Below are 27,071 nucleotides of genomic sequence, written 5' to 3'. Positions count from 1 at the left end.
TTAGTTCCTATGGGCCTCAGATAAAGAAAATATTAATCTGACGTTAGGAGGGGCAATACTTGGGTTTTCTTTAAAAAAAAAAAAAAAGAGATGAAGAGATGATCGGGAGACAGAATCTTCAAGTTGAAAAGGCAGCCATGAAAGAATCATTCGCTGCTGTGTTCAACAGCTGTATTACTTCTTTCTTTTGGCTCTAGGCATCTTTGAGAAAAGAGGAGAGGAGCAGAAGAGGCAACCTAATTACGGTGGTAACTGCAGGCAGAGAAAATCCAGCACAGGCGAGCTCGAGCCTGGCTGTAAGACAAGGCGATTACTCCTAGTGTCCCAAGAGTGTGAAAGTCGCAGGCTGCCGCGGGCTCTAACACCTGCAAAACTCAGCCAAGTACCAAAGACGTGGATATGCCTAGGTTCTGACCAGTTCAAAGGTTAGGGGTGAGCTCTAAGAACTCTTCTGCTCAAGCTGAAGGATAATGTCAAGGTCATAATAATCAGATCAGTGATTAAAGCAGCTAAAAAATCTAGGCGTTTGCTTCTTTAAAACGAAATATTTTTGCTATAATGTTTTAATCAAGTTTCACTTTTGTGAAAATGAAAAAACTAATAACTTAGTTGGAAAATGTGCCAATCTCTTATTCAATAAATCACATCTCTAACCAAGACTAATTGTAGAGATGACTGAGTCCTAACCAAGGGGCTCTCAGGGCTGATAATGTTCCCAAAAAGCCCTAAGTGCTAATAACCAAAGTCTATCTAAATAACAACATATCTGAGACATTGAACACACTCCTGCATATCTGCCCATCACATAAATCCCTCTGATTTTCTTTAAAAGCAATAAAATATAGTGCTTGTCAACAAAGGGAATAACGATGAAAAAGGCTGAAACATTCAAATCCACAGGTCTCTGCACAGCAAAGAGGGAAATATATTGATGAATTCTTTGTACACAAATATATTGCAGCCATGAAGTCTTACTGCAATAATAATTTCAAAAAAACCTTTTACCTTAATAAAACAAATGCCAAAGCTCAGGCTGTAAAGGACCAATTTCAAAAATCTGAGGGGCAGAATTTGGCCCATTAACAAATTTAACTATGAGAAAAGCACCAACTATTAATATTTCCCACTCAAAGCTGTACTGTCATTTAGAATTAGACTGTAACACTAGAGTGGAGAGTTTGAGAATGGAGCACCTAAAGGAATCCATGACTTTTCAACACAGAAATGCACATACTTTCCTCTGGGTCCTCACTGGCTAGGATGCTGCTGGAAAGTTCCTGTACAGCAGCGCGTGACTCAGTTGTAGAGCGATGAGGTCCTAGGCGACTGTCCCTCTGGGCTTCCCACTCTTCACTGAAGCCGCCATCATCACTCTCTGTCACAGGGTCTTGTGACTCACTTTCTGTGCCTTCAAGACAAAGTGAAAATTACAGCTCTAATATTTAGAAAAATTTCTTAATACCTTTAAGAAAACTACATTGAAACAGTAGCTACCCAACTATCATTATAACTAGTTAGCTGGCTCAAATCACCAATCACGGGCTGTAGCAGTGCCTGCTGGTTGTTTGCTCAAGAGTCCTTTCTGGAGGTCAGAGTCCCCATTTGTCTGGGTTTCCACTCCCAGCCCACGTGACTCTGGTGGTAAATTCTGATCAATCCGAGCCAAGCATGGTAATCCCAGCTTTCCTCTTCTCACTGAAAGCTCTAAAGCTGTGGGGCTGGTATTGACCAATGCATGGTGAGGAAGTCTGCGGGGAATTTTGGGGAAATTTTTCTCACTCTTTACGAGAGACTCAAGTAAGAAACAATCAGCCCCTTTCTTCCCCTGCATGTTGTCTTATCTGGGTATGATGCCTGGAACTCCAGTTGTCATCTTATGACCATGAGGAGCAGTGGGCTGAGGATCAAGCCTATATCCAAAGATGGCAGAGCAGAAAGAGGGAATAGAACCTGGGCCCTTGATAACATCAACAAGCCACAAAAATTAACCAACTACAAATCCCCACACCTCATGACTTCTGGTCACATGAGAGAACATATTGCTTCCTTGTTTAAAGCACCTGAATTGGGTTTCTGATCTTTGCAGCCGAAAGCTTCCTAACTGACGGCACTCACCACCGGCTTTAGTGATTAAGTTAGAAAGCAGACCATTACTGGGGGAGGGGGAGGGGTGGGAAAGTGGGGAGGGAGTTTTTGGTGGGGTAGCCATTTCACTATCATGACTGTCAGCCTGACTGAAAATTGTGAGCATGACAGTCTTGAGAACCTTCCATACTTCAATAATTAAAATACACGAGTGAAGTTGCTAATACTTTTTTTTCTCCTTTATTTTTTATAAAAGTAACACAAGTTCATAGCAGAGGTACATTTACTGTGAATAAATAAAGCTTGCACACTTCAGGCCTCTCACTTGCATGGACTGGGAGGAGCCCTAGCAATTTTGCATTTCTAATTTGTATTCTTTTTCTTAACCAGGTCTCCACAAAACCTGAATCTTCCCTGGTTTGGAGTTCATAAAATCATATAAGCATAACATTTATAAATAAGAACAGCAGTCCCTGCTCTGTCCCATCCCTTCTCACTCCTAATCCTCAACTCCTACTTTCAAACGTTCCAGCTATTTCTTTCGGTATTTACTTCCTTAATTAATTATAAATAGTATGCTCACAGTGCTATATCTTGATGTTTTTATTTTAGGCACTTAGTCACTTCTTATAGAGAAGATAAAGCACTAGTTCCGTCGCGCTTATGTACACATATAAATTTAACTCTCCCCATATTCTCCATGTCATAATTTTATGTTCAGTTTTTAAATGATCACTATGCATATAGTATCCACAACTAAACTACTGTGCCACAGCCAGAATATAATTACATTTGCATCTTTTATACAATTTTTTGTTTTCCCTGAAAAATTGCCTCCTTTTTTCCCTTAACAAATTTTCTGTTTTCCCTGTGACTAATTCATCTGCAAACTCTCTGTCAGAGTTCAAACACTCAGACGATCTCTCAGTTCTTCATTTTCTTCCTTGTACGGACATCCCTTTTGGAGTCCTATGTCCTTCTGTTCCAATCTAATTTCTAGGTCTTCTAACACAGTGGTTTTCAACTGAGGGTAGCATCTCCTCTGCAGGAGGTGTTTGGAAATAACTAGGACGGAGGAGTTATTGGCTATTGCAGTGCCTGGAAGCCACTAGCAGCATTCAGTGGATGAGGCAGCAGGAATGCTAAATGTCCTGCAGTGTGAGGGGAAGCCCCACCCAGAACACCACCAGCACCCCCAGGACCTCCGCAGTTCCTCCAGCTCCTTCTCACTTCAAGGCCCTCGCCCATGTGGTTTCCTCTTCTGGAAAACTCTTCTTCCACTCTTTGGTCAGCCATCTCCTATTAACACTTCCTTGACTTTCCAGAATAAATGAAATTCCTCCACTATAAACTTTCATAGGAACTTATACTTCTCCTTCGTAGTGCTTATCGCAACTGTATGATTATCTGTGGAATTATCTGTTGAACATTTTTGTCTCTCCAAATAGGTGACAAGCTCCACAGGGATAGGACATCTTGTTCAGTGTTAAGCCCCAGTGCCTAGCAAAACACCAGGCACAGAGGTCCTCAATCAACATTTGTCAAAGGGATAAAATCCTGATGTACCAAAAACACACTCATACTCACAAAATATACACATACACTCATAGACAACTAATCTTTTAATTTTCTTTAGCTTAACAGACTAACACAATAACCAGACTTGTAGCAATCGTTTCCAGGACATTTCCTACTTCTCTCGTAGGCCTACTAACAGCCTAAGGCCACCTTGTTCTGCTGCCTTGCTCACTGCAGAATGGGCCTGATGTCCTTGAGTCCCAGCGGTGAACTCCCAGTTGAAAGTGTCCTCTTCACATTACCCAAATGCTAAACCAGCAGTTCTCTTGGCTCTATAAAACCTAAACTCTCCCTTTCCTCACAAAAAGCCACTTAATTAAGGCCTTTTTCTCTTCTCTCATCAACCTTTATTCTGCCTGTTTTTTAGCTTCCTCATACGGTTAGCCCTTTGCTTTTCTTTAAAAAAAAAAAAAAAAGTTTCCTTTCTTCTTGACTATATATAGAGTTGTTATTTCTCACTTTCTTTTTTTTAATTCTATTTTAATCTAACACACTCCCCCCATGTGCGCCCACACACATTTTATGACATTTTATTTTTTATTTTATTTTCTATTGAGGTAACATCAGTTTATAACATTATATAAATAAATTTCAGGTGTACAACATATTTCCATTTCTGTGTAGACTACATCATGTGCACCACCCAAAGACCAATCATCATCTGTCACTATACATGTGTGCCCTACCACCCCTGTCGTCCTCCTCCGTTCCCCCTTCCACTCTGGTAACCACCAATCTAATCTCTGTATCTGTGTGTTCATTTTTTGTTGTTGTTCCTCAACTTTCTAATAACAACTCCTAACTTATGTTCTCCTTAACGTGTTCTGTAGTGTTCACAAGGCCTTTCGATCTCCCACTCTAGTCATCATTATTCTTCTCCTCCACAAAGTCATGTCCACCTGGAATATTTTATCTTCTCCGTATAAACATTATTATATCTCAAATCAAATTATATTTCAGTTATTCCAGCTACGTCAGACAAGAGGTTCTCATTTTTACATATTTGGAGAGCAAGCTTTTTTCCTTTTTTAAATCATAGCCTCAATATGACTCGTTCCACGCTGGTTTTAATGGTATTTAACGGCAGAAATTCTTAACTGAGGGTGCCTTGGCTGCACTGTTGGGTTTAGAGCATCTGAACTCCTTAAATATTTACCTGTATTTACTGGGTATTAACGCTGCTTTCAAGAGAATCTCAAAAAAGTCCATGACCAAAAAGAGGTTAAAACCATTGCTTTATAACTCATTGTTAGCCTATAAGATGACAAAGACCCCAAAAAACCAGGAAATAACCAAATAGTCACCTACTTTGTGCATTATAATTGGAGTTTTTGGATACCTTCCTTTGGGCCTCTGGGTCTCCTTCTGCCATATTCACCAACCACACCATGGTTGCTGTTGAGAAAGACAAAAGTCCAGGTAAGCACTCGAAACACAGAAGGGAAGTCCACAAATAGACAGCAGGCCAGTATTTCTCTACACAAATCACCAATCTTCTTAACGTTGCCTTAAGAATCCTTAACAATCAGAAGTAAATGCAAATTAAAAATCACAAAAGATTCTCTTTGATTTTGGCAGTTAAAGAAAAAATTCTGAAGCTGAATGTTTACTGTGGCTTCCAAACTGCAGCTGCTACTATAAAACTCTTCCTCATCATTATCAGTCCCTGCAGAGTAACCAGAGGGAAAACTGTTCAGGCCAGCAAGATTCCACTGAAACAATAGCTGGACTAGTTGAATATCCTAAAATAGTGTGAATTCACTGATGAAAATTACTTATTGGAACTAAATTAGTGGACATACTGGGGCTCATAAAAGGATCAGATGATTATAATTTTAAAGATGCGTGGAATATGTTTCCTTCACATTATGCCTTGCTTCTGGGATTTTCAATAATGTTAAACTCTGTTACACACAAGAAATAAGAAAAAAAAGGTTAAAAGTAATCAACATAAAGAGAATCGTCAATTAGCCTTTTCTATATCCCTTCCACAAAAATACATATATATCTATATAGATTTAGATATACACACATCTCTATCACATTTTAGTTAAGAGGCAATGTGAATATTTATTTAATTGAAGCATAATTGACATACAATATCCTATTAGTTTCAGGTGTACATCACAATGATTCAATATCTGACAATGTGCATAATTTAAAATGGTGCTTCTCATATACTGTAGGTGGAATGAAAAATGGTACAGCATATAGCTCCTATTGGAGGGGAATTCAGTAACATCTAACAAAACCACATGTGCATTAAGCCTTCGACCCAGGAATATCACTTTTGGGAATTTATCCTCAAGATACACAAACAATAATACAAAAATTCATATAAATAAGTGCCATACAGAGCTACAGCAGGAACCAAACGCCAGCAGCACCCTGAGTCCAATCTGGTCATAGTAAGCAACTTTAAACAAGATACTTGGCTTCTATGTCTCTCTGGCTTTTTATCACTGATCTTATAATTATATCCATGTTCCTAATACTCTTAAGCTTCTTGAATAACTTATGAAAAAATACACTAGCAAAGAGGCTGAAGATTCTACAATAGTCACACTTACTCATTCACCATGGCTTTGCCATTTTGAGGTCAAACAAGTTTCATTATCTGATAACCCACCTAATTGATCAAAGTCAATATGAGCCAGGCAGGCAATACACTGTTTAAATTCAAACCCAAAGAAGAGAAACAGAAGGCGACCACCACGTACAAGGCTTACAGATTTCTGTAGCCTTCTTGGCAATGAAGGCAGCAGGTATTTCTTTTTCTTTCTTTAGGCAAGTACGGAAAAACATAGCTACAAACTCTTTCGTTTTAACATTTAATATTACCATGGAAATGAGGGGTCAGCAAACTTTTTCCGTAAAGGGCCAGACAGTAAACATTTCTGGCTTGTGAGTAACATCCGGTCTCTGTCACATATTCTTCTTTGTTCCTTTCTATTAACAGCCCTTTAAAACTGTAAAAAACATTCTTAGCTTATAGGCTGTACAAAAACAGGCTGTGGCCAGATTTGGCTGCAGGTAGTAATTTGCTAACCCCTGATGTAAATGATTATGAACAGAATATATATTTGTTGAATGAACTAATGCCACTAAAATAATACCTCAAACTCCCACTTTCTGATTTTCAACTTAACACCAAACATCTTAGATCCACAGAAAAAGATGCAATTTAAAAATTAACATATTAAAAACTCCCCAAACTGATATGAAATCAAAGAAAAGCTTCACATAAAATGGTCTACCTCAAGGAATTGTTAGCTTCATTTTTTTTTTTTTTTTAAAGATTTTTTATTTTTTCCTTTTTCTCCCCAAAGCCCCCCGGTACATAGTTGTATATTCTTCGTTGTGGGTCCTTCTAGTTGTGGCATGTGGGACGCTGCCTTAGCGTGGTTTGATGAGCAGTGCCATGTCCGCGCCCAGGATTCGAACCAATGAAACACTGGGCTGCCTGCAGCGGAGCACGCGAACTTAACCACTCGGCCACGGGGCCAGCCCCTGTTAGCTTCATTTTTGATAAGCTACCAGAGGAGACCACCTCTGCTAGTGACTGCTATGAAAGAATGATTTAGTTCAAAAATTAGGTGGCATTTTTCCTGTCAGAACAACGGAAATAGAAGACAAACAAGCATGCTCACATTTCCTGAGGGTAAGACCCTTTTGCAAACCAAATACCCTTAAATGGAGAAGAGTATACAAATGCACAAAAGGACTGTATTTTTAAACAAGAAATAGACTCTAAAATGAAAAAGCAAACACATTCTGAGGAAACAGGACAATTCTTTCCATAAACTAGGGCAAGATTCACCTGCAATATATGTATATAACAAGTGCTCATAACTGCCCCCTCCGAGTTTCATTGAGATATAACTGACATTATAACTCTTGACTAGTAAGATTTTAAATGAGAATACTAGCTCTCTAATCTCTAAATATTTCTTCTGTTTCTACACATATTGAGAACTCTCTGGAACCAATGTCAGGGAGAAGCTAAGAGTTTGCAAGGAAACAGGCAGATGTGCAGGAGTTCCACTAAAGCTATCCATGCATTTAAGACGAGGGAAAGCACCATGATAATGACCATAATTACGTGTGTGAATCCCCATAAATTCTCAGCTGATTACTAATTTAACCTCATTCCAAAATACTTACAGGAGTAAATAAGAGCGGGAAAGAGAGTTTCATTTCTCTCCTGAGCTGTTTCAACCAGCAAACGAAGTGGACCTTTTGGACACAAAACAGCCACTAAATCTAGAAAGAGAAAAACAGAAAAGATATCTGAAAAAAATGCAGTGACTAAACTTGCAAACGGATGTGTTAAAGGAAGAATTAACCAAGGGAAAAGGTTTAACATTTTTTTTAAACAAAAAGATGTTGAACGAATATGAAACAAATAGCAGGTAAACTAGGGGGGGAGAAACAACACAAACGAAATACACAAAACCACATATAGAAAGAAGATCCATGCAGATTTCACTTTGGTTTTGACTGCTATTTGGGTAGTTTAGAATGTATCATCACTGGGTTCTGGGAATAAGTCTCCCCAGGTTGAAGAAAAGAGGCAGAGATAATGACAAGACAGAACTATTCTAGAGCAGTTGTCAATTTCCAATAAGCAGATACAAGTACAAGCCATTTCCAAACAAATCACACCTCTAAGTCACAAATAGCAGCTTTACTCTGAGAGGAATTTAATAGAGGGGACTTGGCTGAACTTTTCAAAATATGAAGAACAGAGTAGAAGAGATCCGTCCCTGCTCTTTTTTAAAAATAGCCTATGTACTGCTTAGGGATATTTGAAATAAGAGGGTAGTAAATTTAAACAAAACAAAATAACTAATAAATCTTTGCATGAGAAAGTTGGGTATTTCTTTAGTTCTCCTCTCAAAAGCACTGCATAAATATTCAGGTCTCAGAATACATGTGGTGCTAAAAAGTGGCTTATTTTACAAAAACAGCAACTCAGAGAGGAAGCAATATGCCTAAATTATTTTTGATTCTACCATCATCTCTTTCTATCAACTGCAATTTTTCTTACATTTTCTGTGTCATGTGAATTTAGAATATAGAAATACAGAAAATAATTTCAAACACTTAAAAATATAAAACAGGTATAGCTGAATTTATAAACCTTGTGTTGTGTAAACACAACACAAGTATAAACACAGTAAAAGACCTGATAGCTTGTGTTGACATTACTATTATCCAGATGCATTTAAGTAAAACACCCTCATGCCTGCAAGTGGTCATTCTCCTCGTATATCACTATGACTGCTAATAAAATAACACAACACACACACAAAGAAATCTCCACTCTCAATGCTTTCACTTCAATTTGTTTTGAATGAGAAAAGGAAATCTGCCATGCTCTGAATTAATGAGACTGGCAACCTGTTTGAGGCAGCCATGTACTTTAACTGTCTTGGTTTTATGATACTCTCCCCCTTGTAGAATTGCTAAATGATAAACTCCCTTGGATTTAGAAATACACCATGTTTCATGTAATTAAATTTTAACTTGTCTAAGCACGTCATAAAGGCGCTCTAAGAGGCCTACAGCCTGTGATTGGTAAGGGGGGTAAAAGTTCCAATGAACATCTTGTTCAAGAGCCCAGTGTTGCATAGTTTTAGAAGTGAAATGGTCATTATTAACAATGTCTGGAACTTCAAAGTGGATAAAGGGAGGCCTGTACTGTGGCTTTAACATGTACAGAGACACATGTAACCTTGATTTATATTTTGGGTGTCCGTGAGGCAAGAGATTCTCACAGTTATTTTCCCCAAAGAAGGAAATCTTGGATAAATAATTGTTGTTGTTACCGTTAGTAGAACCAGATGGCCAGACCGACGACAATGGCCCAAGAGTCTGTAAAAACGCACCGATGGAGCCAATTGTTAACCAGGGCAAGATGACTGCCCAAAGTTCAGCTAATTTTGCTGACCCTTGGATCCTATTCTTTGATCAAGGACATCTGGATTAAGAAAAGTAGGAGCTCTCCAGTCAGCTCCATCACATGTAGTTTGATGCTGTCCATAAAGTGTACAAACTCCTATTGCTGTTCACTCACTTGATCCCAAAGGGCTCCTGAGGTAGCCAGGGATCCAAGAAAGGGGTGATTTCCTCTAGCACTTTGTCAACTGGCAAGGGACCGAGGACAGAAGAGGCTACCCTCTCCAGTAGGGGATACTCTAGAGGGCCCAGACTTAGCTCTATCCTACAGGTAACATTCCTGTCTTAACAAAGAGGCCCCGGTGCCTGTGCTGAGCTTCTAGAATGCTGCCTCCATGACTCACAGAAGGGAATGGAGCCTCACAGATTCAGAGCCTGTGAGAACCTCTGTTTCCAGGAGACCTCAGTATGCAGTCATCAATTGCCATTCTGAGGGTGTATAGCATGGGACTGAAGAGGGCAGTTTCTCATACCAGAAATTCATGGGCAACTTATGATCATCATGGGTGGTCTAGAGATTTCAGGAGGTATGAGAGGAAGCTGCTAAAGCCTCTGGAGTAAATGATTCTCTGGGGGCAGGGGGAGGGGACATTGATGGGAGTGACTGTGGTATTACAATTTGGACAGATTCTAGAGCTCTTTGTTATAAGGAGGCCCCAATTCAAGATGGGTCAATTTGTGAGTAGCAGCATAAATAGGATTAAGAAAAATTTGTAAATGAGGAATACGTTGCTTCCAGATCCCCAAAAGGCCTAAAAGATCCTGAACTTGTTTTCACATTGTGCATGCAGAGAGGATCAACTGCTATTTATCAGCAATGTCAGAGATGCAGAAGCCCTTAGCTTACCAAATAATTTTCAGGAATTTAATCAACGTGGCAGGGCCTTGTACTACGTACAGGGAAATGCCGATTGCCTTTTTATGAGCTCCTTGGTGAAAATTTGTATGTCCTCAACGAGTATGTCAAATGCACCTCTTCAGAGGATGATATCATCGCTGTGATGTTCTATCTGTGCTCCTGGAGGAAGCTGGATGTGGTTAAGATCTAGCCTGGGAAGACTGTGAGCAATGGCAGGAATGCTGAAGTACCACACGAGGAGCTAGGTATGGATATACTGTGTCCCTTTGAAGGTGAGGCTGTTGCAAAAGTCACTGAACAGAAGAACCTAACAGTAAAACCTCAGACTGCAAAGTATTTACCAGTTGCTGACTGCTGTAAAACCTCTGGATGGAGGCCAGAACTGGCATTCTCAACCACAGCTAAGCAATAATAGGTGAGTACTGTGCAAACTATCAAGTACTACATAAGCTAAGGTCTTTATGAAAGTCAGGCATACAGTATCTGACTTCTATAGTTCTATGACTGACTGCTCAAATATGAGAACAGAACCAATTCAATTCTATTTCCACAGACTTTTTCTTTGTCAATCAAGTGGGGACGATGAGGTTTCCTACTATAGGTCACCATTTTAATTAGCATTTGAATAGAGATAAAAGAGCACTGTCTAATTACAATATTAAGACCACATATATTGACTATGAAAATGGATCTTTCTGGCTTTCCTGCAGGGCAATAGCCACAGAGTACACACCTATGGAGCTGCCGTGGTCATTCACGGCTGGGGCACATTCTGACCGTTCAGGACCCACGTCACACTGGTTGTTAATGAACTAGAATCTCACACTGCTCAAGTAAGTTTTATTTTTAAAAGAAAAATTCTACCCAAGTTGCCTTATAAAAAGTAGGTAAATTAATTTTGATTTTAAAAATTGAGCATTTTATGTGAATTAACCACTCTGCTGGTGCTTTTCAACATACATTCTGAACCCATACAACTCTGGGAAGTATTGTTCCAATTTTCCAAACGAGGAAACTGAAGCTCAAGGAGCCTGAGTCACTTTCCTAAGGTCACAAAGACTGTCAGTGGTAGAGATGGGATTTGAATCTAAGTCTTCTGACCAGAAGTCTATAGATCCTTCCACTAATCCATCACTGAGTTAAACTGTGGGCAGTAATAAAACATTTTTTAAGAACTTAACCTCAAAAAAAAAAAGAAATCTTTATATGAAAAAGATATTATAGCTAATTATTTACTGAGGAGCTATGGAATGTAACTGTTATCATTTTTCTAAGACAAGATAACTGGAAGAGGAAGGAAAACACACCAGTGAAGTACTTCTGCGACAAACAAAACGTCAGTCTTGAGTTTTACCGTATATTGAAATCACAGCCAAGATGAGCCACGCAGTCCATTCCGGGAGGTACTTGATAAATACGAGGGCCATGAGGGCACTGATCATGATGAGATACGCCTGCTGGAGTCGGAGCGGACCTTTCCAGTGAATGGCAATCATTCCCACCACGCCAAAATTCCAGATCAGAAGAGCAACAGTAATGTAGTCCATGGCAACGTTGTAGGTTTTAAACACTTCCCTGAAAAAAATTAGACAGAGATCTAAAAAGACTTACGTACAATAATTTTCATCAAAACATTGTTTAGAATTATGGTTCCCAAACATTAGATAACCATATCCCATCTTCATATTTTTACCATATCTTAAATTAACTGTGCTATTCTTTAGCACTTTTCTTTAAATTAATTCACTTTTCCTCCTCAGAAAACTCTGTATCATTCATATAAATAGGAAACCAGTATCACAGGCCACAGCTGTAAAACTAAGTACAAAACCTAAAAAAAGGCCATATACCACCTAAAATGCCATACTTTTGTTTGGGAAACCCTAGTTTAAAATATCTGAAATTGGAAAAAATTAAACATGCGCGATAAATTTTATAGCTAGAACATATGTTATTTTCATAAAATAAAATTTAGTACACTACTAAAATACATATGTTTTATACACACACAGACAGACATGGAATATAGGCATGACACACTGTTGCCCGAAAAAAAAAAAATCTCATTTATGTGAAATAACGTGTGAGAAGGGAAAGCAAGAGATTCACATAATTCCTGAAAGGACGACAGGATTTATCTTTAGATGATGGGAATCTGGTCCCTTTTTACTTTTCTTCTTTATAAGCTTATAAAATGTCTTTTTGTTTCTTTTTTTTTTTTTACAATGAAGGTTTAGCATTTTTATAATGAAGAAAAATACTATTTTAATTTTGGAGGAAAGAATTCCACCACCTAAAAACAAAGAGATTACAAGTGTAGAAGACGTCCTGGGTACCTGAGGAGAAAGAAAGCATTCATTTATTCAAGCACAAACTTTGGGTTATGGAGACTATCCAGAAAGATAATCTTCCCCCCATTTTGAAATTCCAAAATAAATGTGGAAATTTCGGGACAATGTAGCTATTCAGATTAAGCATTTCAGATATCCTAGCACTCAAAAAAAAACAAAGAAAAACAAAGCCCAAACTATTATTAATCTTTGGTTAGGTAACATATACATAAAATATAAAATTCACAACACATACTGTGAAAAGTAAGTTTCCCCTCCCATCCTGTCCCGCAGTTCCCCTCTCCAAAAGAAAGCACTATTATTAATTTCATGTGTATCCTTCCAGGGAGTGTATAAATATATAAAACATTGGACTACGAAAGGACCTTTTAAGTTATATAATTTAAAAATATTATCTACCTGTACATATATTTTTTAAATTCCCCATTTACTGTGGTTTCCCTTACTTCTTTTATGGTTTCACTTTTTATTTACATTTTTAATCCATCTGGAATTTATCCTAATAGAGATAAGGAAAAAATCCAATTTTTCCCCCAGATGACTACCCAATTATCCTTACACCAATTACTAAACAATCCATCTGTAGCCTACTGATTCTATGCTACCTTTATCACAAGTTAAATTCTCATATATATTTGAGCATTCCTCTAGTCTCTCTAATCTCTTCTATTGATCACCCATCTATTCACGGTGCAGGTATCACTATTTTATTTACTGTGGTTTTAACAATTTCAGATCAGGTAGCACTAGTAGCCCTTGGCTTTCTTCTTTTTCATAATTCTTTGGGGACCTTCACTTCTTTATTTTTCCAAATAAACTCTGAATCATCTTGTCCAGATTAAAAATAAATCCTACTTGTATTTTTATTGGGCTTATATTAAATTTTAAAATAAGTTTAGAAAGAATTGACATGGTTATGATATTGTCTTTTTTTATGTAACCTGGTATAACTTTCCTTTTGTTTAAGTCTTCTTTCTAAGCCCTTCAGAGGCATCTAAAAATTTCTTAATAAAGATCTTGTACAATTCTTGTTTAATCCCAGATATTTTATCTTTTTTGCTGCTATCATCAACAGGATTTTTCCCCTTATGTTTTCTAACTAGTTTATGTCAAGGCCATTGATTTGTGTTTATTAATTTTGCATTCAATTGCCTTACCAAATTTACTCAGTGATTCTAATTGTTTTTTGGTTAGTTCTGAAATGAAGTAAACAATCATTTTATCCTTATTGATAGTTTAACTCTCTTTTCCAAATTGCGTAACTCTGATCTCCTTCTCTCGTCTATATTCACCGTTCCTCCAGGGCGCTGGTAGACTACAGTGATGAAGGAAATCATCACCTTGTTCCTGACCTAGGGGGCATACTTTTAGAGTTCCCCTATGAAGATAATACTGGCCTTCAGAATGAGATTCATACATTTTATCATGTTGGAGACATAACCATCTATTTGTTTTATTATAGAAGTTGATCAAGAACAGGTATTGAATTTTATCAAATGCCTTTTAGCACATACAGAGATGATGACCTAGGAACGTGGTGACTTATATTGATATTTCCCAATAACAAACCAGTCTTCCACTCTGCAAACAGACTCCACTTGGTCGTAATATGTTATTTCTTCAATGTGTCGCTGAACCTTGCTTAATATTTACTTATTCTTTTGGCATCAATAAGCAGGATTGGTCTACAGTTTCCTTTTTCTTGATAATTTATAGGGTTTTGGTATCAAGGTTATGCTGGCTTCATAAAATGAATCTAGAAGCTTTTCTTTTTCTCTGTTCTGGAACAGCTAAAATAGTATTTGAGTGATCCAGCTCCTTAAAGTTTTAACAGAATGTCCCTATGAACCCGTTTGGGCCTGGCGTTGTTATCGGTGCAGGTGGGATGGGAACCTCTCTCTTCAACCATTTTCTGTATTTCTTTTTAATTAGATTTTCTATTGCTTCAGCAGTCAGTTTTGGTAATTAATTTTTTTCTAGAAAATCATCCATTTCATACAGATTCTCAGATGTGTTTCTTTTAGTTTTCTTGCTTCTGTTCCTAATTTAAGAGCTAGTGCAATGGTTTACAAACTGTATTCTGCCACTGGGGCTAAGCAAAAGGGCAGGCTGGCAAATCTCTGAGCCTCTCTACTCTCTTCAACAGAGCAGCTTCACTTTTTTCTATTTTATGTGTGAGATTTTCATATAAGATTTCATAGGAAAGAAAAAAGATCAACTGATGAAATAATAAAGTATGAAAATCAATTAATTCATGTTTACATACATTCTTGAAATACTTTAACATTCTGATTCATAGAATTCTACTAGTAGTAAAGAATATAAAATTCTTCACTAAAAGAATTTTCTAAATTCTTTACTAAAAAGGCTTAGAATTAACTAATCTTGAGTTCTTTCAGTTTTACTTATTATAAGAAAGGATCAACAAAAGAATAACCCTATTGATAATATTAATGAGTTTTATATATACCAAGTATGACCTATATATGGAAACAATTAAAATTTAAGAGTAAGTTATCAACAAAGTACGTTGCTTTAAGTGACAGTTATAGAGCCCAAATAGAGTTGATTTCTGAAAAACAAACCAAATATTTCACCACTTACCCCAAGTAAATGATTGAGAAAAAGAACAGCAACAACAGAGATGAAATAATAAGCCAGGCATGGATGACCTAGAAAAGAGTTTCAGTATAATTAACAGATGCCGTAACCCTAAAAAAGGGCAAATTTCTTCAAAAATTTATTTTTCTTTCTTAACCCTTGGATGCACATTGAATCACTGGGGGAGACTGTAAAATGGACTGACGCCTGAACTTCTGGGTCTTTCAGAGCTCCTAGGTGAATCCACTGTGCATCCAAGTTTGAGAATAACTGGTCTAAACACATCAGATTCAAAGGTAAATCAGGCATTTCCCCTAATCTCCAGGAATTTACTAAATTATCGGGCAAATTCAGACCCAAATAAACAAAGAGCAAACAAAACAAAACAAAAACAAAAAATTTATTTCTTTATATGTTATCCCCTTTCAAATAGCAGAACACAAACAGCTTTAGGATCAGTGCATACTTATAAAGAACTCTTTGGTGCTGAACCACTCATAATATAAAATACAAATTTCAGGGGCTGGCCCCATGGCCGAGTGGTTAAGTTCAGCGGCCTAGGGTTTTGCTGGTTCGAATCCTGGGCGTGGACATGGCACTGCTCATTAAGCCATGCTGAGGCGGCGTCCCACATGCCACAACTGGAGAGACCCACAACTAAAAATACACAAGTACGTATTGGGGGGCTTTGTGGAGAACAAGGAAAAAAATAAAATATTTAAAAAAAAAACAAATTTCAGCAAGACATATATAGATCTTCATTCCTTTAGAAAAAGGTGAAATTTTAAAAATAAAAGAATATATTCTAAAATATCAAATTATCAACAGAGTCAACACTTGACATTTACATTTTAAAGCAGTAATATTTTCAACGGAGGAATTTTGTAGTATTGCTGAAATAAACATTAAATAAATTGAATAAAATAAAAAATAAAATAAATAAAATTCAATAAAATTGAAAATCAGATATTCATTTAAGTGATCTCTGCATATATAAACTATACAGAGAAAATAGGCCTTCTCCATTATGTAACCATTTGGCAAAAGAATATTCAGAACCTGAAGTTTCAATAAGCATTGCAATGCTTTCTACGTTTATTTTACATGGTTCATTAATAAGCATTACTATTACAAATTCTTTGAAACACTTATAAGTCAGTCCATCATTATCATGCAGAATTCATACAGCACTATATAAATATTAGTCCCTATTATTCATGTACATCTTATTAATATGAGAGAGAGAATCAGAATTTGATTTTTTGTAATCCATTACAAGATAAAAATTTTAAATGGTAGTGGGTATATTTGGGAAAATACTATGTAACCGAAGGAATCTGGGGTTTTTAAAAACAGAATGGAGAAGCATGATAAATTGTCAAGTAATTTCCAACCAAAAGCGAAATTATTTTGAGGTGGATACACCCATTACAAACTTTAATCTTCCAATAAATTGTATTGTTTAAGACAGAGTCTTAAAGTGGCTACTGGAGCCACTTAACCAACAACTTCTCCAAACAGATCTCTCAGGCAGAACAGATCAAATCAAACCTTAAAGAAAGGAGAGGAAAGAAAACCTCCAAATCAAGAATATGATTTTGTCTTCATTTTTTAAAGTCTCTCACACCCACCTCCCAGATCTAGCTGCTCCAATAATCAGGCTCTAAGCTATCAAAATCTAGCTGTGAGTAGAATCTACATTAATTTTTCTCTTGTTGTTCTGTTTTGTTCACCCAAGGTGATCTGTGATTGTTAATTCTTTTGAAAGAAAATATTTCTTGAAAATTCTGGCTCTTTTTTTCTCTCCCTTTCTCTAAAACAACTTTATAAAATGGTACAACTTGGAAAAAGGTCAAAAGAGTGGCTTTACACAGAAGTTGGTATTCCTTGATATTTGAATATTCGAAATTGACTACCCAAATATCACAAATTTAATTTCTGGTGTTCTTCCACAAAAATTCCCCCCTAAGATTTTAGCTTGAGGGTTTTATGCTAAGCAAAATAAGCCAAAGACAGATAAACACCACGATTTCACTCACATGTGGAAGACAAACACGTGGATAAGGAGAACAGAGTAGTGGATGCCAGAGGGGAAAGGGTTGGGGGGAGGGCCAAAGGGGTAAAAGGGCACATATGTAGGGTGATGCATAAAAACTAAACTGCTGGTGGTGAACACAATGCAGTCTATACAGAAACTGATATACAATAATGTACACCTGAAATTTGCAGTTATAAGCCAATATGACCTCAATAATTTTTAAAAATTTTCCCCTAACATTTTATAAAAATTTTTAAGCACACAGCCAAATTTAAAGAATTTTACAGTGACCACCCATACACTGCCTAAATTCTACCATCCACATTTTGCTGTCCTTGCTTTGTAACGTCTACCCATTTCTCCATCTATTAGTCCATTTTATTTTTAATACATAGCAAAGTAAAAGGACACTTGTACGTTTTCCTCTAAATACTTCAACTTTAGCAAAATATTCTAAAGGGAGCTTTTAACCTATTTCATCTTCAAAATAATCAAAACGCTTAAGCAGAAAGGAGTCTTTCCACCTGCATCTCACCTCATCATGCTTAGAAGTCTCAGCTTTAGAAATAATTCAAGTTACAAAACTAAAAAGTATATAAAATATTACAAAACAGAAAAGCTTTAAAGGGTGGGAGATATACATTGGTATTCCATATTAAGCTCCAAATTAAGGGACAGAGTAAATATTAAATACTAGAAGTTCTTATCTTTCTTGAGAAACGCGTTTTTTTTTCCCTGATGAAGATGGTCCCTGAGTTAACATCTGTGCCAATTTTCCTCTGCTTTGTATATGGGATGCCGCCACAGTTGGTGCGATGAGCGCTATGTAGGTCCGCACCTGGGATCTGAACCTGTGAACCCTGGGCAACCAAGTAGAGCGCGCAAACTTAACCACTACACCACGGGGCTAGCCCCTTGAGAAATGCTTTTTACCTTGTATTTTTGGCAAGGGAACATGGGGATGTTGTTTATTTGAAACACTAAAAGAAGAAAACAATTCCAACTGACCAATGACAACCAAAGTTGGTATTTTCTTTTCAGACATGTTTTCTGTCTGCATGTGTAAAGATCTTTTAACAAAATTAGAATCAAATAATACACAATTTTACATTTTACTTTTTAAAACTTAACTTTTTATTACATCCTCTTATGCCACCAAATCTTTTTTTGAAAATATAATTTTTAAATGACAATAATAATATTCTACTTATATGAATGAACACACAATTTAACCTTTCCCTTATGCATGAAATCTGTGGTGCTTTCCTTTTTTTAATCATAACGTATGCTAGGATGAATATCCTAACGTGCAAATATATTTCTACATTTCTAATCCTTTCTTTGGGATAAATCATGAAAGCAAAACTATGGAATCAAAGAGCACTGACTTGTTCTAATTACTGTCTGTTGATATATATTGGTTAGTGACTTCACAAAAAAGACTGGATTAATCTTTACCAAGTCAATAGGTGAAATAGGTTCATTTGTTATTTTAATATGTAATACGTATTTCTTTTTTTTGCTAGTGAGGAAATACATAGACATCTCTCTCTCTCTCTCTCCTGGCCATCTATATTTCCTTTGTAATTTCTCTGCTTGGGTTTTAAAAGTTTCTTATTAGGATATTCATAATTTTCTTAACAATTTGTAAATGCTCTTGATACTGTAAAACTATTAGCCCCCTGCCTGTAACAATGGTTGTAAAGAGTTTGTCTATTTAGTCATTGATGTTATGATTTTCTGAATTACTACCTGAATTCAAAGCCTCTTCTGATGATGACTAAATAGCACCTCCCCTTTTTCTAGAACTTTGGGTAGTTAAACTGGCCTTTCTCTTCCTGTAAAACTCCCTAGCTCAGCTTGCCTGTGCTGAAGGCTCTGAAAGGAAAGAGGCCTGCTTCAGCAGGGCAGCAAGTCTCTGCTCTGAACCCCCACTACCCAGGCCAGAAACCACGTGATTTAATAAGCCACATAGTTTCATCTATGACAAATGACCTGTAATAATTAACTGCCTTTCCTGTTTCTACCATTTTAAGGTTTGTTTGGTCTTTTTAGCTTCTTGCATTTCTCATAGACATTGCACAACCAACCACTGACATAACAAATCCTCAGGGCTTATTTCCAAACAGGTCCTGGCAAGTTTCTGAATTTCTGACTCAAAAGCTCCTTTTATTTTATACTAGGAGTCAAAGTAAACAACTTGTTTCCATAGAACTGGCCGTGCTTGCTAAGACTCCAACATTAGAAAGCAAAACAACACAACACAAATGAATAGTAAATGTGGAAATCTGGCTGAATATAAACCTTCTAGACTGTCTAAAATGAAGCATAACTAAAAGATGAATAAAACTGACCAAAAATATATCAGGACAGGTTCTAGGTAACACGGCGGAAAAGCACCTTCCACCCTGTCTCTCCCACTGAACGCAACTATAAAACCGGGAGAGAATGCACGCAGCGGCCGGTGGAGGACTCCGAAAAGTAAACAGAGGCAGGCGGGCTGGGGAGTCAGAAGCACCGGGGAGCCAGCAGGGAGTTTACCACTTCTTCCCTCCAGTGCTCCCCTCCACCTGAACCCAACACAACCCGAGTGGGCCTTAGCGAGACAAAGAGGGCACCAGGAGAAGCAAGTTCTGGATAGAGGAGCAGGAAAGCGGTCTCCTAACACCGTCAGAGAATGCAAAAATCTCAATTTTTGTTTTTTCCTTTTCTCCACTCTCTCAAGCCCAGTCTCCAAACCATCCTGTGACGGCAGCAATGAGGACGGCAGGAGCCTATAGCTCCCAGAGAGTAGGGCAAATAGCCCTTGCTTGATTTCTCTCTCTGTCCTCCCACCTTAAGCCCTGACATTGGAAAAATCTAAAGCTCAGCTTTCTGGCTGGGGGAATGCAACAGAGAAGTCCAAAAGAACCCAAAAGTACCAAGGAGATCATAGAAAGGAGGAAGCTCGGGAAAGCAAACTTTTACAGCTGTTGTAAACTTGTGGGCCCATGCCCAAGGTGCACAGGTATGGACACAACCCTAAACAGCATACACAAACTCCCTATAAAATGTGAGAACAAAAGTAGCATAGAATCCAGATAAAAGTCACAAAGTGAGTCCAATAAAGCAGAGAAACAGAACTGGCAAGTCACCATTTATATGCAGACAAATACATATGGTGAAAAAAAGTATAAAGAAAGGTAGTTAAGACGTGAGCGTACTTAAACAGGGGGAAGAGAACGGTCCCCAGCATGGGTTTCCATCATTTGCTCTTTGGCTTTCTGACTATTGACGACAACTTGTTATCATCATACACCCTTTTTGTCTTCAATCTTCTCCATGTGCTAATATCAGACTGCAGATGGTCATCACTTAGGTTAACACTTCTACCCACTCAAATGTTCACCAAGCAAGGTTAAACTCTGTATAATTTCTAAACCAGCGAAACTCTGGGCTGCCGAAGCAGAGTGTGTAAACTCAACCACTTGGCCACAGGGCCAGCCCCTGACACTATCATTTTGAAAAATTTTGCATACCAAGACAGTTAAAAATATGTAGATAATTTTTCCCAGAAATTCTGTGTCTAGGATTTTACCCTAAGGAAATAATTTGAAAAACTGAAAAAGCTCTATGCATCAAGACATTATTTTTTAGAACAGTAAAGAACTGGAAATATCTTAAATGTCCAATACCAGAGAAATTAGCGGAAGTAAATTACAATATACTCATTGAGCCTAACCAGCCCTGGTGGTGGTTAAGATTCGACACCCCGCTGTGGCCTGGGTTCGTTTCTTGGTCAGGGAACCACACCACTCATCTGTCAGTTGTCACATGTGGTGGCTGCAGGTTGCTGCGATGCTGAAAGCTATGCCACCGGTATTTCAAATAACAGCAGGGTAGCCCATGCTGCACAGGTTTCAGCAGAGCTTCCAGACTAAAACAGACTAGGAAGAAGGACCTGGCCACCACTTCTGAAAAAACTAGCCATGAAAACCCTATAAATAGCAGTGGAGCATGGTCTGATACAGTACCAGAAGGTGAGAGGATGGTGCAAAAAAACCTGGCAGAGTTTTGCTCTGCTGTACACAGGTCATGAGGAGTCAAAATCGACTCAATGGCACCAACAACATTGAGTCAAATATTACATAGCCATCAGACATATTTTCTAAGAATTTATAATATGAAAAAATCCTTATGCCAAAGTAAAAGTTGAGAAAGGACATACACTGATTATATTTAACCACGTTAAAAAATATATGGAAATAAATACTAGAAGGAAATAGAGCAGATTTCAATATTTGGAGAGTTAATACTTATTTCCTTTATTTGAGAATGACCCTAAAGGTTCATGACTCATAACAATTTGTCATTTTTCTGAGGCATGAATCTGAAACATGTGCCAGGAGGCTGAAGTTCAGGAGTGAGTCACTTAGAGAGTGAGCTAGAGGAGCAGAGGCTGGGAGGGCTGGGCCTGTGTCTTTCCTGCGCAACGTCCCCTGCCCTTATTTCCCAAGGAAAGAAATAATGCTTCTACAGGAGAGATGGTGAGGGAACGGATGTCTACCAATTTAGAAGCAGGTATACAGCCAGTCATCAATGAGCTTAACACCGCATTGAAGATAGCTTTACTGCTCTGTACTCAAGTATGAAAATCTGAATTTTTTTAGTCAGACATTATTTTATGGGAACAATTATATCCTATAATGCTATTTGTGAGGGAGGAATTCACAAAGGTCTTAGGATATATCCTTTTGGAAAGTCATAAGTATACTGCAAATCAAAATGTTAAAATCATTTAGATTGTGATATTATATGAAAACATTTGTTTTCCATTTATGCCTTTTTGTATTTTTTAAATGTTCAGCAGCAAGGGAGAAAAAACTAAAAATCAACTTAGCTGCAGAATATAAGACCCTTTTTTTTTTTTTTTTTACTAGACCAAGTAAGGTATGTGACAGGAAAACCCAATCATAAAAAGAACACAGTGGAAAGCAAAGCTCTGTGTCTCACGCTCACCTTATAGCACCTGTATTTGTACAGAACCACCAGGAGAATAGTCATGACAACTATGACGCTGATCATGATAGCAGCATTCAGAATTGAGTGCAGGGCTCTCTGCCCCACAGTATCGGTGTCTTCTGTGAATGGGGTATAGATTCTAAAATAAAACACAAAAGCCCAGGTAAACATTAATGGATATCCTAAACCACATACCCACTCCAACACCAGAGTTTTGTTTCCTTGATTCAACTGCTATAAGTCACTTTTTTCCATCTCATCAATCTAGCCAAGAATTCTTAACCTAAGAAAAATAGCTATACTCTAAGTACTTCAACATAAAAGAAGATATCTAAAATATGCAGAGGTGGACTTTCGAGAGCAAGACACTGGCTCCATCTAGTGGATGCTTTATATTGAAATAATTACCTCATCAAATATTCTTTCTCCACAGCTCATTAGTGATTTGTTAAAGAACCGGATTCGGCCACATAAACTACCTAGGCTACAAATGGTTATCAGAGGAAGGTAAAATGGCTTATAACTGTCATCTTTCACCTGTAGCGGGACTGCAACTGGAGCTGTCTTGGGATAATGTCACATATCCATTGTTTCTGTTGTTTCTCACTCACATAAAAACACTTTCACTCCTGGTGCCAATGTTCCCAGCCAAAAACTTTATTTCTGACTCCCTTTAGAGTTGGTGTGGCCGTGAGACTAAGTAATGGCCAACGAGTTATAAGCAGAAGTGTGTGAAACTTCTAAGAAAGGGGTTAATTCTGCTGAGAGATGTGTCCTATGTCCTTTTCTCCCCTCTTTCCTGCTTCCTGCTGTCTGAATGAACCCTGGGGTCCAGCACCAATACTGGGCCCTGAAACAACCTAAAGGATAGAAGCCAAAGCAGGAAAGAAGGAGCCTGAGGCCTTCATGAACCTGAAGCCACTAGACCAATTTGGACTGACTACCTCAGCACTACTCTGTGGGAGAGATAAAATATGTATATCATTTTAACCAGTTGTTTTGATTTTCTATAATGGGGTCAGCAAACTTTGTGTAAAGGACTAGAGAGTAAATATTTTAAGTTTTGTGGGTCATATGGTCTCTGTTGCAACCACTCAACTCTGCCATTGCAGTATGAAAGCAGCCATAGACAATAAACAAATAGACATGGTTGTGTTCCAATAAAACTTTATTTATAAAAATAGATGACTGTGGGCTATAGCTTGCTAATCCCTGTTCTATAATATGTAGCCAAACCTAACTCTAACTTATATAGATAATAACCCCCAATCTCTTTTGCTATTGTCTCTAACCCCTGTCCTTCATTGTTTTAGCCTTTCTCCCAAAAGGTTAAAAGCTTGGCTTTTAGAAACCCACAAGGTTTTTCAGACTCTTGCCAATTTCAAATTCCAAAATTTACTTAAAACTTTTTTGAGCCCCATGAGAATCCTGGAGACAGGACCAGGTGACATTTTTCTTAGAGGCAAAGGGATGACACCACCAACAACAGAGAATCTACACGACGGTTCCCCAAGAGTCTAGAGAGTGCCAGCACGCATTAGGTCTTCATCCTTTCATTTAACAACGTTTTTTTGCTGAGCATTTATTACATAATTTGCCCTGGAAACAAAGTGCCCTCATAGGCCTTATGGTGTAGAAGGAAACCAGGTATTAAGTAATGTAAATACATATTTGCATATTATGACAAGTGAAAAGAGAACAGGTCGCTATGAGAAAGAATACAAGGAAGGACCTAATTCTGTTAGGAGGATCAGGGAAGTTATCTTTCAGGACTTAACAGTTGAGCCAAGATGAGAAGGATGATAGGAATTAATCTACCAAAGTTAGAAAAGGAAAGAACATTCCAGGCAGAAGAACAATGGGCCCAATGGCCCCGAGGTGGGAAAGATAACTATTCAACTCTTACCCTGCTCAATTCCAAATAAATTCAGCTCTATCTAGTGACACCATATGGGAAATAGAATTCTACAGCTTTCCTTTTCTCTGCGTAAAGCATCAAGGAATAAATAACCCCTCGCTTGCTCAACTGCTTCTGGCCGTCAGAGAGGATGGACTCTCTAGCCTTCTTGCCCCTTCAATGCAGAGGCCTTCAGGTGATGATGACATGCAATGAAGAAGTTATACGGGCCTTGAGAATAAGAAAACAAAATACATACGTACAGCTGCCCATCCTTCCGGGTATAAAAGCTGACTGACTTGATGGTAGCCACAACCACCACCATACAGAGAGTCACTGGGACAAAGAGCATGATCACATGTTTGGCGCCATATTTCAGCGTCAGCTCCTCATCTTCTTCTTCATCTTGCTCCACCACCTGCTGTGAGTTAGAGTTACTCTGGGGTCGTCCATTAGATAATGGCTCAGGGTTGCCACGCCTCCGCCTTTCGCTACTGTGCTCATGCCGGTCTCTGTTCTCATTCTAAAAGCAAAAGGGAAACTTTTTCAGTGAGTCAGACTCTCAGTAGAATCAAGGTATTCTATATCAAAAACAAAAAATGTAACAATTAGACCTGAGATTAACAATAGGCTCATCATTACTTGAGTTCTAAAAACGCGGCAAGAAAGGATCAATTTACAAGAAGAGTGCAGTTTAAAAGTGTAGATTACTCACTGAAGGAAGCCAGGTACTCCCTTTCAGCTGGCTCTTGGTATCTCATTTCTCCTTGTTCTCAACCTAATACAATTGTTCTCATCTTTTTGAATTTTAGCTTAAAAACTGACACCTGCATGAAACCTTCGTTATTTGCTGCAGCTGCAAGAGAGTAATCTCACCTTTTTCAAAATCATGATGCACCTTCTACCTGTGATTCTGTACCAATTATACAAGGAACTATCTCACCTTCATTATTAATAAGACTTCAAATCCTTGTAATGAAATACAAGGGATCTCTCTGTATTATTTCTTACAATTGCATGTAAATCTACAATTATCTTGAAAAAAGTATTCAACTAAAGAAAACCTTCACAGAGAGAAACGAGGCCTCCAACAGTGCTGGTGCCCCTGCCCCATCCCACCTTGCCCCGTACAGCGTAAGGAAACAATAAATACTTGAGGAATGACGGAACAAAATTAGAGCCTTTCTGAGATTCTGCTTTCCTTGGACTCTTAAGCCAAACACCACTTCATTACCTTTATCCTTATCCTGGGTTTATCACTTCCTACTCTTCAAGTTCAACTTCCTTTTTGGTATCACTGTTCATATCTGACACTTAGTTTTTGTAAAGGGTAGAATGAATTCCAAGAGCACTAACAACAACAACAAGATAAATAACTGATAGGAGAAAAATAAGAGGCACTCCTCCTCCTCACAAGTAAGTAAATAGAATGAGATGCAAGTAGATTGGTAGTCACTGTTGCTGGTAAGATGTAATCAGCTTGGTTAAGAAAGGGTTCTCTTAGGAGGAGCATGTAAGAACCACCACTCTTGTATCTCACTTCTGACCAGAGAGGATAACTAAGTATTACTATAGAATATTTCTATTATTAATTTAAAATACATTACACACTCAATAGCTTAAAATTATTACAATGTACCAGGGGTTGTGATGTGCGCTTTACATTTAATTCTCACAGCCACCCCATCATCACCACTTTACAGGTAAGGAAACAGCCACAACTAGTAAGTGTTACAGAGCGGGTTTGAACCCAGGTGTGCCTAATTACAGAAATCAAGTTCTTAACCACCTCTCAATCTGCCATTCACAAGACAACATGGGATCTTTGCAGACTCAGTGTGGGCTGAGTTCTCTTTTACTTTCAATATATTCATCCCACAAGTAACTATCAAATTCTATATTCTGGATACTCTGCTGTGGCAATACTGAAATTAATAAGATCTAGATCCTGTCCTTAAAAAGTTCATAATTAGTTTTAATATAGGCTAAATATTACATAAGAGATATGAATAAAGTGCTATAGGATGGATTAATTCTGTGTGGTCAAGAAAGGCAAAATAAAAGGTATAGAGTCCGGCCACATGGCCAAGTGGTTAAGTTCACACGCTCTGCTTCAGCAGCCCAGGGTTTCGCCAGTGCAAATCCTGGGCAAGGACATGGCACCACTCATCAAGCCATGCTGAGGCTGCATCCCACATGCCACAGCTAGAAAGACCCACAACTAAAAATACACAACTATGTACCAGGGGGTTTTGGAGAAAAAGGAAAAATAAAATCTTTAAAAGCTTAACTCTTAAAAACAATAAAAATAAAAGGTATGATTCGTGAGCAGAATTTTCCAGAGTGAGTGGAAGGTGAATGGGCTCCAGGCAGAGAGACTAAGAACAGCAGTGAGACAGAGGCGTGAAAACCAAGAGCAAGGCCTGTGCAGAAAACCAGCAAGTACTCCCGCAGCGGCTGGAGCACAGGGTCTGTCAGTGCTGGTGGCAGGAAAAGAGGGTTAGGAACAGGTTGTTAAGAACCTTGTTTGCCACACCAAGCACTTCAGACTTTGTCCTGTAGGCAACAGAAAGTCATAAAAACTGTTAAGGCTGAGGAAGTAACACATCAGGTTATATTTCATTTTTAAGAAACTTGACTGAGTGGCAATGGAAAATAGGAGAAGCATGAGAAAGATATTTCAGAAGCAGAATTGACAGG

The 27,071-nt window shown here is 38.0% G+C and overlaps 1 protein-coding gene and 1 long non-coding RNA gene across 9 annotated transcripts in view; one reads left to right on the top strand and one right to left on the bottom strand.

Annotated features, from left to right (window-relative positions):
• PSEN1 (presenilin 1) overlaps positions 1-27,071 on the bottom strand; it is a 73,492-nt gene that overhangs the window by 9,066 nt on the left and 37,355 nt on the right. For all 8 annotated transcript variants that reach the window (XM_008543745.2, XM_070593745.1, XM_008543741.2 and 5 more), the window contains 7 exons: positions 24,635-24,894; positions 22,472-22,613; positions 15,439-15,506; positions 11,838-12,058; positions 7,828-7,926; positions 4,972-5,058; positions 1,235-1,408 (listed from right to left, as the gene is read on the bottom strand). In XM_008543745.2, coding sequence (XP_008541967.1) covers positions 1,235-1,408; positions 4,972-5,058; positions 7,828-7,926; positions 11,838-12,058; positions 15,439-15,506; positions 22,472-22,613; positions 24,635-24,894 — 1,051 coding nt within the window. The remainder of the gene's footprint in view (positions 1-1,234; positions 1,409-4,971; positions 5,059-7,827; positions 7,927-11,837; positions 12,059-15,438; positions 15,507-22,471; positions 22,614-24,634; positions 24,895-27,071) is intronic.
• On the top strand, positions 10,086-25,548 carry LOC103567121 (uncharacterized). Its single transcript, XR_011532929.1, has 4 exons — positions 10,086-10,151; positions 10,756-10,898; positions 11,194-11,316; positions 25,184-25,548. It is a non-coding gene; the product is annotated as an uncharacterized lncRNA (long non-coding RNA).

The sequence above is a fragment of the Equus przewalskii genome, chromosome 25, assembly GCF_037783145.1.
Source record: "Equus przewalskii isolate Varuska chromosome 25, EquPr2, whole genome shotgun sequence".
NCBI classification, from domain to species: domain Eukaryota; kingdom Metazoa; phylum Chordata; class Mammalia; order Perissodactyla; family Equidae; genus Equus; species Equus przewalskii.
Note: the sequence above shows the minus strand (reverse complement) of the source record. Positions and strands in the feature narration are given on the sequence as shown.